Source organism: Phoxinus phoxinus (assembly GCF_949152265.1).
Source record: "Phoxinus phoxinus genome assembly, chromosome: 5".
Classification (NCBI taxonomy): Eukaryota; Metazoa; Chordata; class Actinopteri; order Cypriniformes; family Leuciscidae; genus Phoxinus; species Phoxinus phoxinus.
In genome coordinates, this window is record NC_136880.1 from 37,268,288 (window position 1) to 37,280,929 (window position 12,642).

Sequence of the window (12,642 nt, forward strand, 5' to 3'; positions counted from 1 at the left end):
CATTTAAAGGGATAGTTCATCCAAAAAGGAAAATTCTGTCATTAATTACTCACCCTCATGTCGTTCCAAATCTGCAAGACTTTCGTTCATCCTCAGAACACAAATTAAGATCTTTTTGATGAAATCTGTGAGCTTTCTGTCTCTCCATTGACAGCTAGGCATTTGACACGATGAACAGATTGAATTCAGGCTTGTATTGACATATAGATGTTGATCAGTGAACATAAAAAGAAGCTCAACTGAACCTGCAAGAACAAACCTCTTGCTGAAGCTCAAACGTGCTGCATAACTCAAGGATGAACCTCATTGGTTCTCGCACATCAAGCGAGCATGCTTGAGCTTCCGTTTACCACAACCGATGTGTGAGTGGATGAATGTTTAAATGTGAATAAAAGCCTAAATTCAATCTGTTCATCATATAAAGCGATCGTGTCTCTTCAGAAAATGTATGGACTAAACTGCTCAATTCATATAGATTAGTTTTACAATCTTTTTATGAGATTTTTGAAGAGTCAAAGTGGTAGCCTAGTTGCAGAACTGTCAATGGAGGGACATAAAGCTTTCAGATTTCATCAAAAAGATCTTAATTTGTGTTCTGAAGATGAACGAAAGTCTTCCGGGTTTGGAACGACATGAGGGTGAGTAATTAATGACAAAATGTTCATTTTTGTGTGAACTATCCCTTTAAGGGCAACATTCAGGTTTGACCCTCTGAAGTAGCAGCTAATGTATAGTCCCCCAAAATCTAAAATCACTCCCAGTTCCCGCGGTGCGAACACGCCAAAAAGTGGGTACTTCTGCCAATAGTCAAACGTTCTTCTGGTGGGAAAGCCCCTAATGACAACCAGAAGTCTTTCATTTTGAGTTTTGAGTTGAAAAGTGGCCTTTGGCGATACGACACGTGAGCGGACTTCAGCTGTTCAGCTCAATGCAAATATGCAGTGACACAATGCGGCGCCTACCAATGGGAGTGCACACATTTTAACTCGCATGACACACATTGCGATACAGTACAGCGACCTCAAACGATGTAATCGCTGTTGGTGTAAACGGCCTTTATGACTTCAGCAGCAGTCTCTCTCTATCTCCATGTTTTCTCGATCTGATAGCTTCAGATTTAATTTAGCTTATCTTCCATCCCTCTTTATGGCCGTACATATGCAGATCATGATTTTCATTAACATTACAGATGAAGAATTTCCCGAAAGGCTAAGCGTTTGGCCCGTGGATGTGACTCACTTTGCAAAGTGCTTGTGCTGTGAGATATTTGATATTCCGTGAACAAAAGTTAATCAAAACGGCCGTGGAAAAGGCCATGATGTTCCCTGCTCTTTCTGACTTCACACCCCCATTACATGAATATGCAAACTCATGTAGCTTATTTCCTTTAGAATTCATTTCCATTTTCAATTACGGCGTATGAAGTGCAAGTCTCACGGTTTTAATAACGCATGTGTGCGAGAGTACAATGGTGGAACTATAATCAAGACATAACAGTTGTTTTGGATTATACTTACACGCGCTGTAAAGAAAGATAAAACTCAGGCGGTTCCCTTGAACTTCATATTTGACTCAAAACATCACTTCAATGAGAAAAGAGGGTTGTTTTCCGCAAGACTGAGATCAGAGGGTTTTGGTTAAGTCTTTTGCTTTGGTTTGTTTGTTTGTTGTTTGTGAGAGGCTAGTGGAATTCGTGTGGGAATTTACAGGATGATGAAGTTAACACCGATGGCCTCGGACTTTGCAGTTGTCTCAGCTTCAGACGGCTCGCCTACGGACTGTTCGTGGATCGTCTGATGCATATTTCAGACAGACATCGCAAGAGCCATCACAAAACATTAAGGAACAATCTAATATTCTGGTTTTACACAATGTCTGGCAGGCAGCATTCACAGGTACTATAATCAGTGCCTGATTAGAAGTCTTGCATAATCACCTTTTGATGCATGTTGTCCGAATGTTATTATAATTGTAAAAAGATTTAAAAGGTCACATTCCTTATAAAATAATATACAATTGAATGTATTGGTAGTGCCCTTGTAATCTTTAATCAAAATAACTTCTCGTTACTTGCAGTGACATCCCATCTCTTCTCTTCTCTACTGGCACGGGGGTGTTACAAGCTGTCACTCACATGAGATCGACCAATAGCAAACCATGTAAACCAGTCAATTCCCGATGGACAAAATCAAGTCCTGCCCTACATTTTTTTTTTCTTGTTTCAAGTCAAGAAAACGCTATGGCAACTGCCTTTTCATTTTGACTAAATAATTGTCATTCTTTGTGTTATTTTGTTATATTTTTTCACTGTAGCATTGTAGCAAAAATACAGACATTTTCTGGCAAAACTTAACCTGGAAAATCAGCTCTGGCAATCTGTGCCTAGTAAGAAAAACTAGCTACCAGGTTCGTAGCATTGTATCCTTGAAAATAGGCATGTAAAATATACATACATATATATGTATGTATGTATGTGTGTATGTACGTACGTATGTATATATATATATACACTGTGTATGTATATATATATATATATATATATATATATATATATATATATATATATATATATATATATATATATATATATGTATATATATATATATGTGTGTGTGTATATATGTGTATATTTTTTTATATTATATATATATATTTTTTTTTTTTACTTTTAATCAATAATTAGTCAATACTCAGGATATGACATAAACAAACTAAAAACTGCATTATACAACCCTATTTGTTTTACATATCAGTCTTTCTGTCAAAGTGAACAATTTTATGCTGTGTAAACCATCTTCATGCTGCTAGTCAAACGTCTGGCTACACAAGAGTACATATATACATGCTCAAGCAAAAACCTGCTCTATTGACTGATGTTTCAGCAGCCATGCATGAGCGATGTTTCTTTTCCCTACTCGCTGTAATGGCTTTATTGCTCTTTTGAGGAATAAACGCCCGTTCCTCCCAGCCTGGCCTGAATGAGTCCGCCTGCGAGCTGGGCTTTGTGCCAGCTGATCTCAGCTTTCAGCAACATGGCTTTTCTCGCCGAGGCTGAGATTGAACAGAAAAGCTGGGTGGATTTTTTTCTTCTTTCCCGTGTCTGCTTTGACAGAACGCTGCGGAGAGACGTCCCTGCGCTAATTAATGCGCTTAACGCCTGAGCCACGTGCTCCTAATGCGCAAGGTCAATTAGAAAAAGTTTGTAGCGTTAATGCCAAATTAAAACCCAGTCCCATGGCAGGTTCTGTGCTTTTGCTTTTTTTTGCTATCTTTTGTTGTTCCATGTTTTTTTTTTTTCACGCCTGGTTCCCTCGTTCCTTGTCCTCAGTTCCCCTCCGTCATCATTTCTTTGCCGAGTTGACCCTTGTAGCGCCTGGGACTGAGAGAAAGGGCCCTGAATTAATTCATGTCATGCTGAACAGGCGCGAGACAATTAGCGGAAAATGTCGCAGTGAGAATAGCATTTTGCAATGTCAGAAAGCCAATGGACATGCAGGTTCGTGTGGGAATGTTTTATTTATGTGTGTGTGCGCTCCAAAGGCGTAAAGATGCATTTTTAACTGCATTTGGACTCGCGGTGACTGTAGGCTGTTCACAGTAGCTGATTCAGCTCTAGACGCTTCATTTTAAACAGTAGCTTAAAGTGTAAACAGTAGCCCGAGGGACGCTACACAATCTGACTGAGCTCACATCATTACTTTCACACGCATTTATTGTGGTTTGTGAAAATGTCAGTAGTTTTTTTTGTTTTTCAATTTCAGTTTAGTTGCATTTAGTTTTAACGATGCATGAATGTTTTTTTCTTTTTGTATTTTATTCATATTTTTGTTCTCAATTTAAAAAAAAAGAGATTTGTTGTTTCACCTGGTGAAAAATAAATATAGCAAAATGTATTTGAAATAAAAAAAAATATGCTAAGTTTACTGCAAATACATTTACATATGTATGTACTTAATAAAACTACAGTAAACTCTGGGTAGACTAGATAGTAAGCAAACAATCAGTTCTCATAATCAAAGTGTTGGATGCTGGAGAAATGGGCAAGAATAAATATCTGAGTGACTTTGACGAGGGTCAGGTTGTTGTGGCAAGACGACTGGGTCAGATTATCTCTGAAACCGCAAGGTTTGTGGGTTGTTCCCGGTCAGCAGTGGTGAGAATTTACCAACAGTGGTCCGAGGAAGGACAAACCACTAACCGGTGACAGGGTGTTGGGCGCCCAAGGCTCATCGATGCATAAGGGCAATGAAGGCTATCCGACCCAACCGAAGATCTACTGTGGCGCAAGTCAAACAAAATGATGGTAATGGGAGGAATGTGTCACAACACACAGTGCATCACACTCTGTTGCGTAGTCGCAGACCAATCAGAGTGCCTATAATGACCCCTGTCCAATGTCGAAAGTGCCTACAATGGGCACACAAGCGTCCGAACTGGACCTTGGAGCAGCAGAAGAAGGTTGCCTGGTCTGATGAGTCCCATTTTCTTTTACATCACGTGGATGGCCATGTACGTGGACTCTATTTACCTGGGGAAGTGACGGGACCAGGATTCACTATGGGACGACGACAAGCTGGTGGAGTGAGTGTGATGCTCTGGACAATGTTCTGCTGGGAATCCCTGTCCGGCCATTCATGTGGACGTAAATTTGATGCATACCACACACAAACATTGTTGCAGACCAGGCACAAGTCTTCATGACAATAGTGTTCCCTGGTGGAAGTGGTCTCTTTCAGCCGGATATTACACCCTGCCACACTGCACACATGGTTTAGGAATGGCTTGAGGAACATGATAAAGAGTTCAAGGTGTTGTCCTAGCCTCTAAATTCCCCAGATCTCTATTCAGTTGAGCATCTGTGAGATGTGCTGGACCAACAAGTTCGATCCACGGCGGCTCCACCTCACAACCTACAGGACTTGAAGGATCTGCTGCTGAAGTCTTGGTACCAAATACCACAGGACACCTCCAGGGGTCTTGTAGAGGCCATGTCTAGGCAGGTCGGGGCTGTTTTGTAGCATGCAGAGGACCAACAGCATATTAGGCAGGTGAAGTGTTTATGCATGTGGTGTGTTGAATTATTTGTGTGCTTGTGTTTATTTTGGCCTTTATTGCAGTTAGTGGATTTTGAAGGCGCTTGTGAGATTTGTGCGTTTATTACAGAGCAATGCAGTATGAAGATGTTTGTGATATTTCTGTCAGGTAAAACAAGTTTGGCTTCTTCTCAATGTACACTGTTACCGGTCCATGAAAGATCTGAGATGCCGCGACTCCACTCAGTGTGTGAGGCTGTTGGAGTGTGTCTGTAAATGCTGACTGCGTGTTTGGCATGGTGGATTTTCAGGCTTGTCTCCTCAGGCTTCGCCTAGAGCTACAGAGATGGAGGTCTTCTCAGACAACCACAGCAGAAGCCTGAAGCCAAGCGCTCAGCTGTTGCGTTTGAGTGGTCGCCCTCAGGGGGTGTCTTTCAGATACAGGTATTTTACAGCAGATGTTGGTCCACTTTCAGTGTTGGAGAGTCTGCAAGTTTGACGGTTCAGCAAACACAATAATCTGCTACTTAGACGAAAATGAACTCTCTTGTAAAATTAGGCCTCGTACTGCACTTCTAAATTTAAAACCTGTCACACGTTCTGTTAACGGATTGCACCTTCTAACAGGAGTTTCCCCGTCTGTTGTTCTGTACGAGTGGGCCGGCAGGGGTCAGAGGTCATGGCTGCAGTGCTTGTTGTCGTGGTGACAAACATGGCATGTTTCATAACTGTGAGAATGTGGCGTTGTGCAGGATGGGAGAGGCGTTCGAGTGTGATTGTGTGTGTGTGTGTGTGTGTGTGTGTGTGTGTGTGTGTGTGTGTGTGTGTGTGTGTGTGTGTGTGTGTGTGTGTGTGTGTGTGTGTGTGTCATATGGGCTGGGTCAGAAGCTGTCTGTCAAACACCCACACCTTCACACATTCTGCTGTGTGTGTGTGTGAGGGGCTCCACACCAAATGTTCCTCTGATACAGTATGTGTATTCCTCTAATCCCATTTCCTTTCCTTTTCTTTCCCTTTTTCTCTTCTTTTTTGTCGGTTCCTTTCCTTTCATTTTCATTCCTTTTTGTCTGTTCATTTCCTTTCCTTTTTCTCGTCTTTTTTGTCTGTTCCTTTCCTTTTTCTCTTCTTTTTTTGTCTTTTCCTTTTCCTTTCTTCTTTTTAGTCTGTTCATTTTATTTTTCCTTTTTTCTTTTCCCTTTCCCTTCTTATCTTGTCTTTCTTCTCTTCTTTTTTCTTCTCTTCAATTTTTTCCTTCTCTTCTATTTTTTCCTATTTTTTTCTTCTCGTCTTTCTTGTCCCTTTCGTTTTCTTATTTTCCTTTCTCTCGTTTCTTTTCTTCTTTTTTGTTCCCTTTACTTCTAATCTGCTCTTCTCTATCTTTCCATATATGTCTAATCTCCTCTCCTCCCCTTATTTATTAAACGACTAAATGAATAAGTCCGCGGGTGAGTAGATGGATAGATAAAAGAACAGAGTAATAAAGTGGACCCGACCCTCTAAACTTTTAATGAGCTGTATAGCATCTAATTAATTTCTTCAAAGGCTGCAGATATTCAGGAACAGAGGTCTGATTTCACACGCGGCGCAGGTCACACTCTTTCATATGGATAGAAGGAGGGATGAATTATCCTGTCCTCTCTCATTAAAGGAGAGACACACTCCCTCCCTTTCTCGCACTACACATCTTCCATCCCACACCATTTATTAATTTCCGTCATCCATCTTTGTATGTAAATTGATAAGTGTAGTAATCACACCCACATCTTAAATTCTCCATATAGCTCATGTTTGCCCCTTAATTCATATTTATGAGTTTGATGCATATTCATGGCATGCAAATAACAGTTCTAAATGCGAACAGGTCGATCCAGGTCCATTGCGACCTGAAACGTCCCGTCTGTCACTGCCGTAATGCCAGTTAATCAAGGTATTAACGGCAGATTACATTGATCTAGTGCTGACATGAAATATTGCTTGGTGGAGAGTGTGTGAACATTGTTCCCCAAAGCAAAAAGTGGTTGTGTTATGGACAAATGTTGAATGAATATAATGTTTTAAAAGACTTAAAGGTCAGTAGCAAAAAACTTCCCGTTTAATTCTGAACAACTGTTTTGGTGCAAGAAACCGTCCTTAAGTAACCTTATAAAGGGCATCAGAGCAAAAAAAAAAAAAAAAAAACATTGTCTGGAAAATTACTTATTTATAATCAATGTGAAATGTTTTTCTTTCTTTCTTTTTTTCCTGATCCGTGTCAGCAGCAGCACACTGTGATCAGATCACGCAGACCCGAGTCCTGATCCTTGTGGTCATCCAGCTGAACCAGCAGAAAGTGTTCCTCTCAAATAGCTGCAGAATTAATGATGAACGAGTACTGGAATCACTTTATTCAGCTCTTTATTCGGAGAGATAAACCCGGCCTGGAAAAGCAAGCAGAATTTATTCACTACTCTCTGCCGTGCCTCAGAAGCCCTGAAAGTAAAGTTCAGCATGTCTATAATATTTGGATGCTGAAGTGCTCTATCTAAAGCTTAAAAAGAATGACTAAATTTGTTAAATGTGCTTAAAGTGATGTTTTTTTGGTATGCCATGCACAAAATGGCCCTATGGGACAGAAATCCCTGAAATAGTGACACATCACCCCTGTTTCTGTGGCAGCCCTATACAGATAATGAAAAAGAGAGACATATGCAAGTGGATTTTAAATGCATTTTTTTAATGCAAATTTATTTGCGTGTTTATTTCAAAATATGTATATATAGCCTAGCCATATATAGAGAGCATTTTTATTATTATATATTTTATTAGTTTTTTTAGGTGCATTTTGCATTTAAAATTCACTGGGTTTCAAATCTAAGAAGGCATGTTCAAACATGATATATGCAGGACAGTGAAACACAAATGCAAGAATACACTTTGTGTGAAGGCCAAAAAAATAGGCAGGGGAGCAGCTTGTGTGTTTTTTGTTTTGTTTTGTTTTGTTTTTTTATCCAATCAGAAAACACTGCCTTTTTTCTCCTTTGCTTTTGCAGACATCAGGTTGGCTGATGTGTCTTGGGAGCTTTTGCTCCGTTTCGCTCATTTCACTTGAAATAGGCATTGCAGACAGGAAATGTCTCACCTTGCACTCAAACTGGAACAAAAACACGCTTTGCTCTCATGAATGCAGTTTTTGTCTATAGCAAACTGACACTGACTCCTCCAGACACTGTGCTAGTAATGCATTGCATAAGAATAGCATGGTCAAATTGTGAACATCCTGTGTTTCTCAATCCTAAAGCTTATAATGTTGTTCCTGGTTGGAAAAAAAAGACATTATGTTCTTGTCCAGATCCATTAAACACAAGGTTATGAGATTTACTAGACGAGGATGTTTAACATATTTACTCTGTCGCAGGAAAGCCAAGTTTATCTACAAGTTCTCCTGCTAATTTTTCCTAATATTCCAGATGAAATTTATCTCCAAATTGGGATTTTGAAGGTGTTTGATTGAAGCAATGAGGAAAATGATCAGAATAGCTCACTAACAAGATATTTCTCTCTCTCTCTCTTTAGCTTGTCCTCCAGGAACGTTCAAGTCCAGTCAAGGGACGGGTTTGTGTCTTCAGTGTCCGTCCAACAGTAGGTCCACATCTGAAGCGGCCACCATCTGCGTCTGCAGGAACGGCTACTACAGAGCAGACGGAGAGCAGCCAGACATGCCCTGCACCAGTGAGTCATTATCATCATCATATTACTGTTATTGTCATTATCATTAGCATTAAACTGAAGCGGTCAGTCATAACATCGTTTTGGAAGCAGTTTGAGAGCACAGGTCTCTACTACCAATAAGTTGTAGCCCAAACCGAGGCGGTTAATGAGATCGTCTGAGCAATCCTGACAAAAAAAAGAAAAAAAAGATGGCTGTTTCGATTTTGAGCCAAGTGGGTTTTAAATGTAAATTGCAACTTTACGAGAAAAAAAAAATATATTAAAAAGAAAATTAAAGACAATTTTTTTTTTATAAAAACATATTTATTTATTTATTGATCCACATTGATTTCATTATACAGTATATTTTACATTATGTCTTTAATTTCATTCATGAGAAAAGTTAGCAATATTGTTTTTGTTGTTTTTTCCATATGAATGAAAAATTGAAGTCATTACTGAGAGGCTGTGAGGCTTACAAGATCACACACACACACACACACACACACACACACACACACACACACACACACACACACACACACACACACACACACACACACACACACGCATGCAATTAACAGTCATACAACTCTCATGTATAATTTGATCAGTAGTTTTCCCAAATCTTCAATCACAAATTCAGTAGTGCAGAGACAGTTTTATTTAGTTAGTTATTTATGTCTTCCTGGGTTACAATCTGGCTTTTGTTGCAAGCTAGATTTGAACTCACAAGCAGTCTCACTGGGTGTCTTTTTTTTTCATGATAGCACCATTGGTATCTAAATGAATTTATGACAGACTACAATTGTTTTAATTTGGGTTAAAATGGTGTGTCCTTAATGTTCTTATCAAATAGCTTATTCTTACCATTTAAAAAAAAACAATATGCATTTGAAACTCTGCTAAATATTGTCTATATTACCGTAATTATCATAGTGTGAATACATTCATGTTTAAATGGATAGAGGACTATATTTGCATCATTTGTGACTGTATTCTCAGATATATTGTACCTTATCGCTGAATCGAAGGAATATGAGACTGCACTCTAAAAGGGCCTGTTCGTGTTTGCATTCCTGAAGAGCTGTATGTGAAAGTCCTCTCAGCATTTTAACTCTCCATTTAGAGTCTAAAATGGTGTTCAGTGAAACATATACAGATGGCCATTTGCGATTTAGCCCCACACCTGCTCAGAGGAAGGCCCGTGCAGCACCTGGTCATTTTACTGTCTGTGAGAAAATGATTCAAAATGAATATTTCTCTATGAACTGCTGCTAGAAATTCCATGCGGAGCGTCTAGCAGCTACAGAAATATGTTTAAACATATATATAGAAGGAAAAGGGTCTGCGGTCTGATTAACACGATGATCGATTGTTGAGAGAGGGAGAGAGTCCACGGGAATCGATCATAACACCCTACTGTGCATGTAGTGAATTACATCATCTCAACTTCAGTGTAAAGTTAAATTTCACTTCCTCTGCGGTCTCACGGCACTCCTGTCTCTCTCTCTCTCTCTCTCTCTCTCTCTCTCTCTCTCTCTCTCTCTCTCTCTCTCTCTCTCTCTCTCTCTCTCTCTCTCTCTCTCTCTCTGGGGATTTGTGGTCGTCTCTGTGGGGAGTAGTGCAGTGGGACTGGCCCGAATCGCCTCGAGCCTCCATCAGAAGTTAAATAATTTCCTCAGAAATGTCTGCTGGGAGTGTATGTGTTTGTGTGTTGATGGGTGACAGCTCACTGGTTAATTGGAGGATGCTGGACAGCACAATCCTCAAGATTAATTCTCCAGGAGCTGTGTGGCAAACAGTTCTGTTCTGGGGTTTGTTTGTGCGTGCAGATAGAGCATTCTCTCTTGGATTTAGCCGTTTCGATTGGCCGAGCAAGAGCAGAACTTGTTATCTGGGGCTTGGTTGGCGACAAGTCTGGGTTCGATGCAACTAATGCGTCTAGGTTTACATGGAACGCCGGTTACTGTGCGAGTGTATGTGGACGTTTTCTTTGCTATATTTTTTAGAACAAAATTGTCCCCAAAAATCTGCTAAATCTAATGAAACCTCTCTTTGTCCTCATTCAGGGTAAACCACAATTGGAAAATAACTGATAAATAATGGTTATATGTATGTATTTGTATATATTTATATACATATATATATTTTTCATTTTAAAAATGCATTTAATGCATATAATAGTAATATTTGGCTGGATTTGATACACTCATATAGATTGTATGTCCTCATAAGAATGTGTGTGTACCTTATATGTGTGGATAAAGCATTCTCTCTTTGTTTGTTTGGCCGAGCAAGAGCAGAAATTGTTATCTGAGGATTGGTTGGCCAACAGAGTCTGGATTTGATGAAGCTAATATGTCTAGGCTCATATGGAACACTGGTTTCTGTTTGAATGTGGGTTTATTGGTGTGGAATTGTCGCCAGAAGCTGAATCTGATAAAGCCTGGCTTTAGGGCCGTCCAGGAAAGATTCAAAAGATTCATAAAATAAATAATGCATTTTAGTCTGTAGTTAGAGAATGACTGTAGTCTTTATAATTAGTTGTACTAAAAAATAAAAAAGGTCAAATTGTATTTAATGTCCTCATTTAGATGGCTAATTATTGTATTTTCAGCAGCATTGATATCTGGTATAGGTTCATGTGGTGTTCATGTGAATCACACACACACCTACAGATATAAGAGCACTAAGGCGATTGCGCTTAGACAGATCCCTGGAGAACACTTCTATGGATTGCTCCGAGCCAGCACACACACACACACACACACACACACACACACACACACACACACACACACACACACACACACACACGGTTGACCTGCAGGAGTCAGTGTCGTGTGTACAGGTGCAGTGAACAGGACTGTAAAGCAGTGTAATTGCTTTGCTGCCGTTAATCCTCTGCTAGCGACGTCTGACTCGCTGTGATTCTGCTATGAGCTTAAGCCTGTGTACACGCTTTCTTCAGCAGCCCGCGTGTAGTGCAGCGCTGCAAACCATCACACACACACAAACAGATGTACACATCCACACACACAGAGTTCCCAAAAAGTCAAACGTCTGCAAACTAATGCTGCTAGAGCTTTTCTCAGAAATAATTTCACTTTTTTTTCCAGCCATTTCTTGCAGTGATTTTTAGTGGATGAATGAAGTCTGTTCTCCTCCAAGTTTGTTTGTGTTTACATGACTCATCTTGAATTTTGAAATAGCTGAAGATTGCCTATACGTAAATACATATTTTCATTTACAAACGTAGTGGGTTGAGTTTCTGAATAACAAATAGAGCATTTTTTTTAGCAAGCATGCAGCAGTTTACTGCTAGCATTCTCAGTTATTTCAAATCTGTCAAATTATAAATGAGTTTGCAGTTAAGAAGTGGCAAAGAAATTCTCCATCACTTACTGATAAACTGGCTTATTCAAGTCGAAAGCTCATTTTCAAGTTTTGGGAACTACGGAGCCTCTATAGCGAAATAAATTGAGATGCTAGGAAAAAATGTTTTACGTTCTGCAGATGCTCGCATAGAACTGCGATGTTTTGTGAGTAAATGCAAAGTGTCTTGGTGGAACGCGAACAATCCGAGAGCGAATCTCATATTTGACCTCTTATTTTTTTTTTTCCCCATCAGCACAGCGATGTTTCCATCCAAAGTTGCGAAGTTAACTTGTGCGCAAAATTGGAATTTTGCATAAAACATTTGCGAAAAAAACATTGTTTCCATCTAGTGTTTGGAACTAGTGATTATTTAATCAGAGGTAGGACTTAATCGCAGTATGTTTGCATGACACGAGCAAACCTCTTCACTCCCGTTTACATGCAGTTTTCATTATTCTTTAAGAATTGTGGATATTTTTTAGCGCTATTATTCATATACCTCAACACACAGCACAGATAAACTCACATACAGTAGGTGTGT

The 12,642-nt window shown here is 39.6% G+C and overlaps 1 protein-coding gene across 1 annotated transcript in view; it reads left to right on the forward strand.

Moving 5' to 3' along the window:
- ephb1 (EPH receptor B1) overlaps window positions 1-12,642 on the forward strand; it is a 229,684-nt gene that overhangs the window by 127,930 nt on the left and 89,112 nt on the right. Inside the window, exon 4 of the mRNA XM_079613436.1 lies at window positions 8,586-8,741. Within this exon, the coding sequence (XP_079469562.1) occupies window positions 8,586-8,741 (156 nt within the window). The remainder of the gene's footprint in view (window positions 1-8,585; window positions 8,742-12,642) is intronic.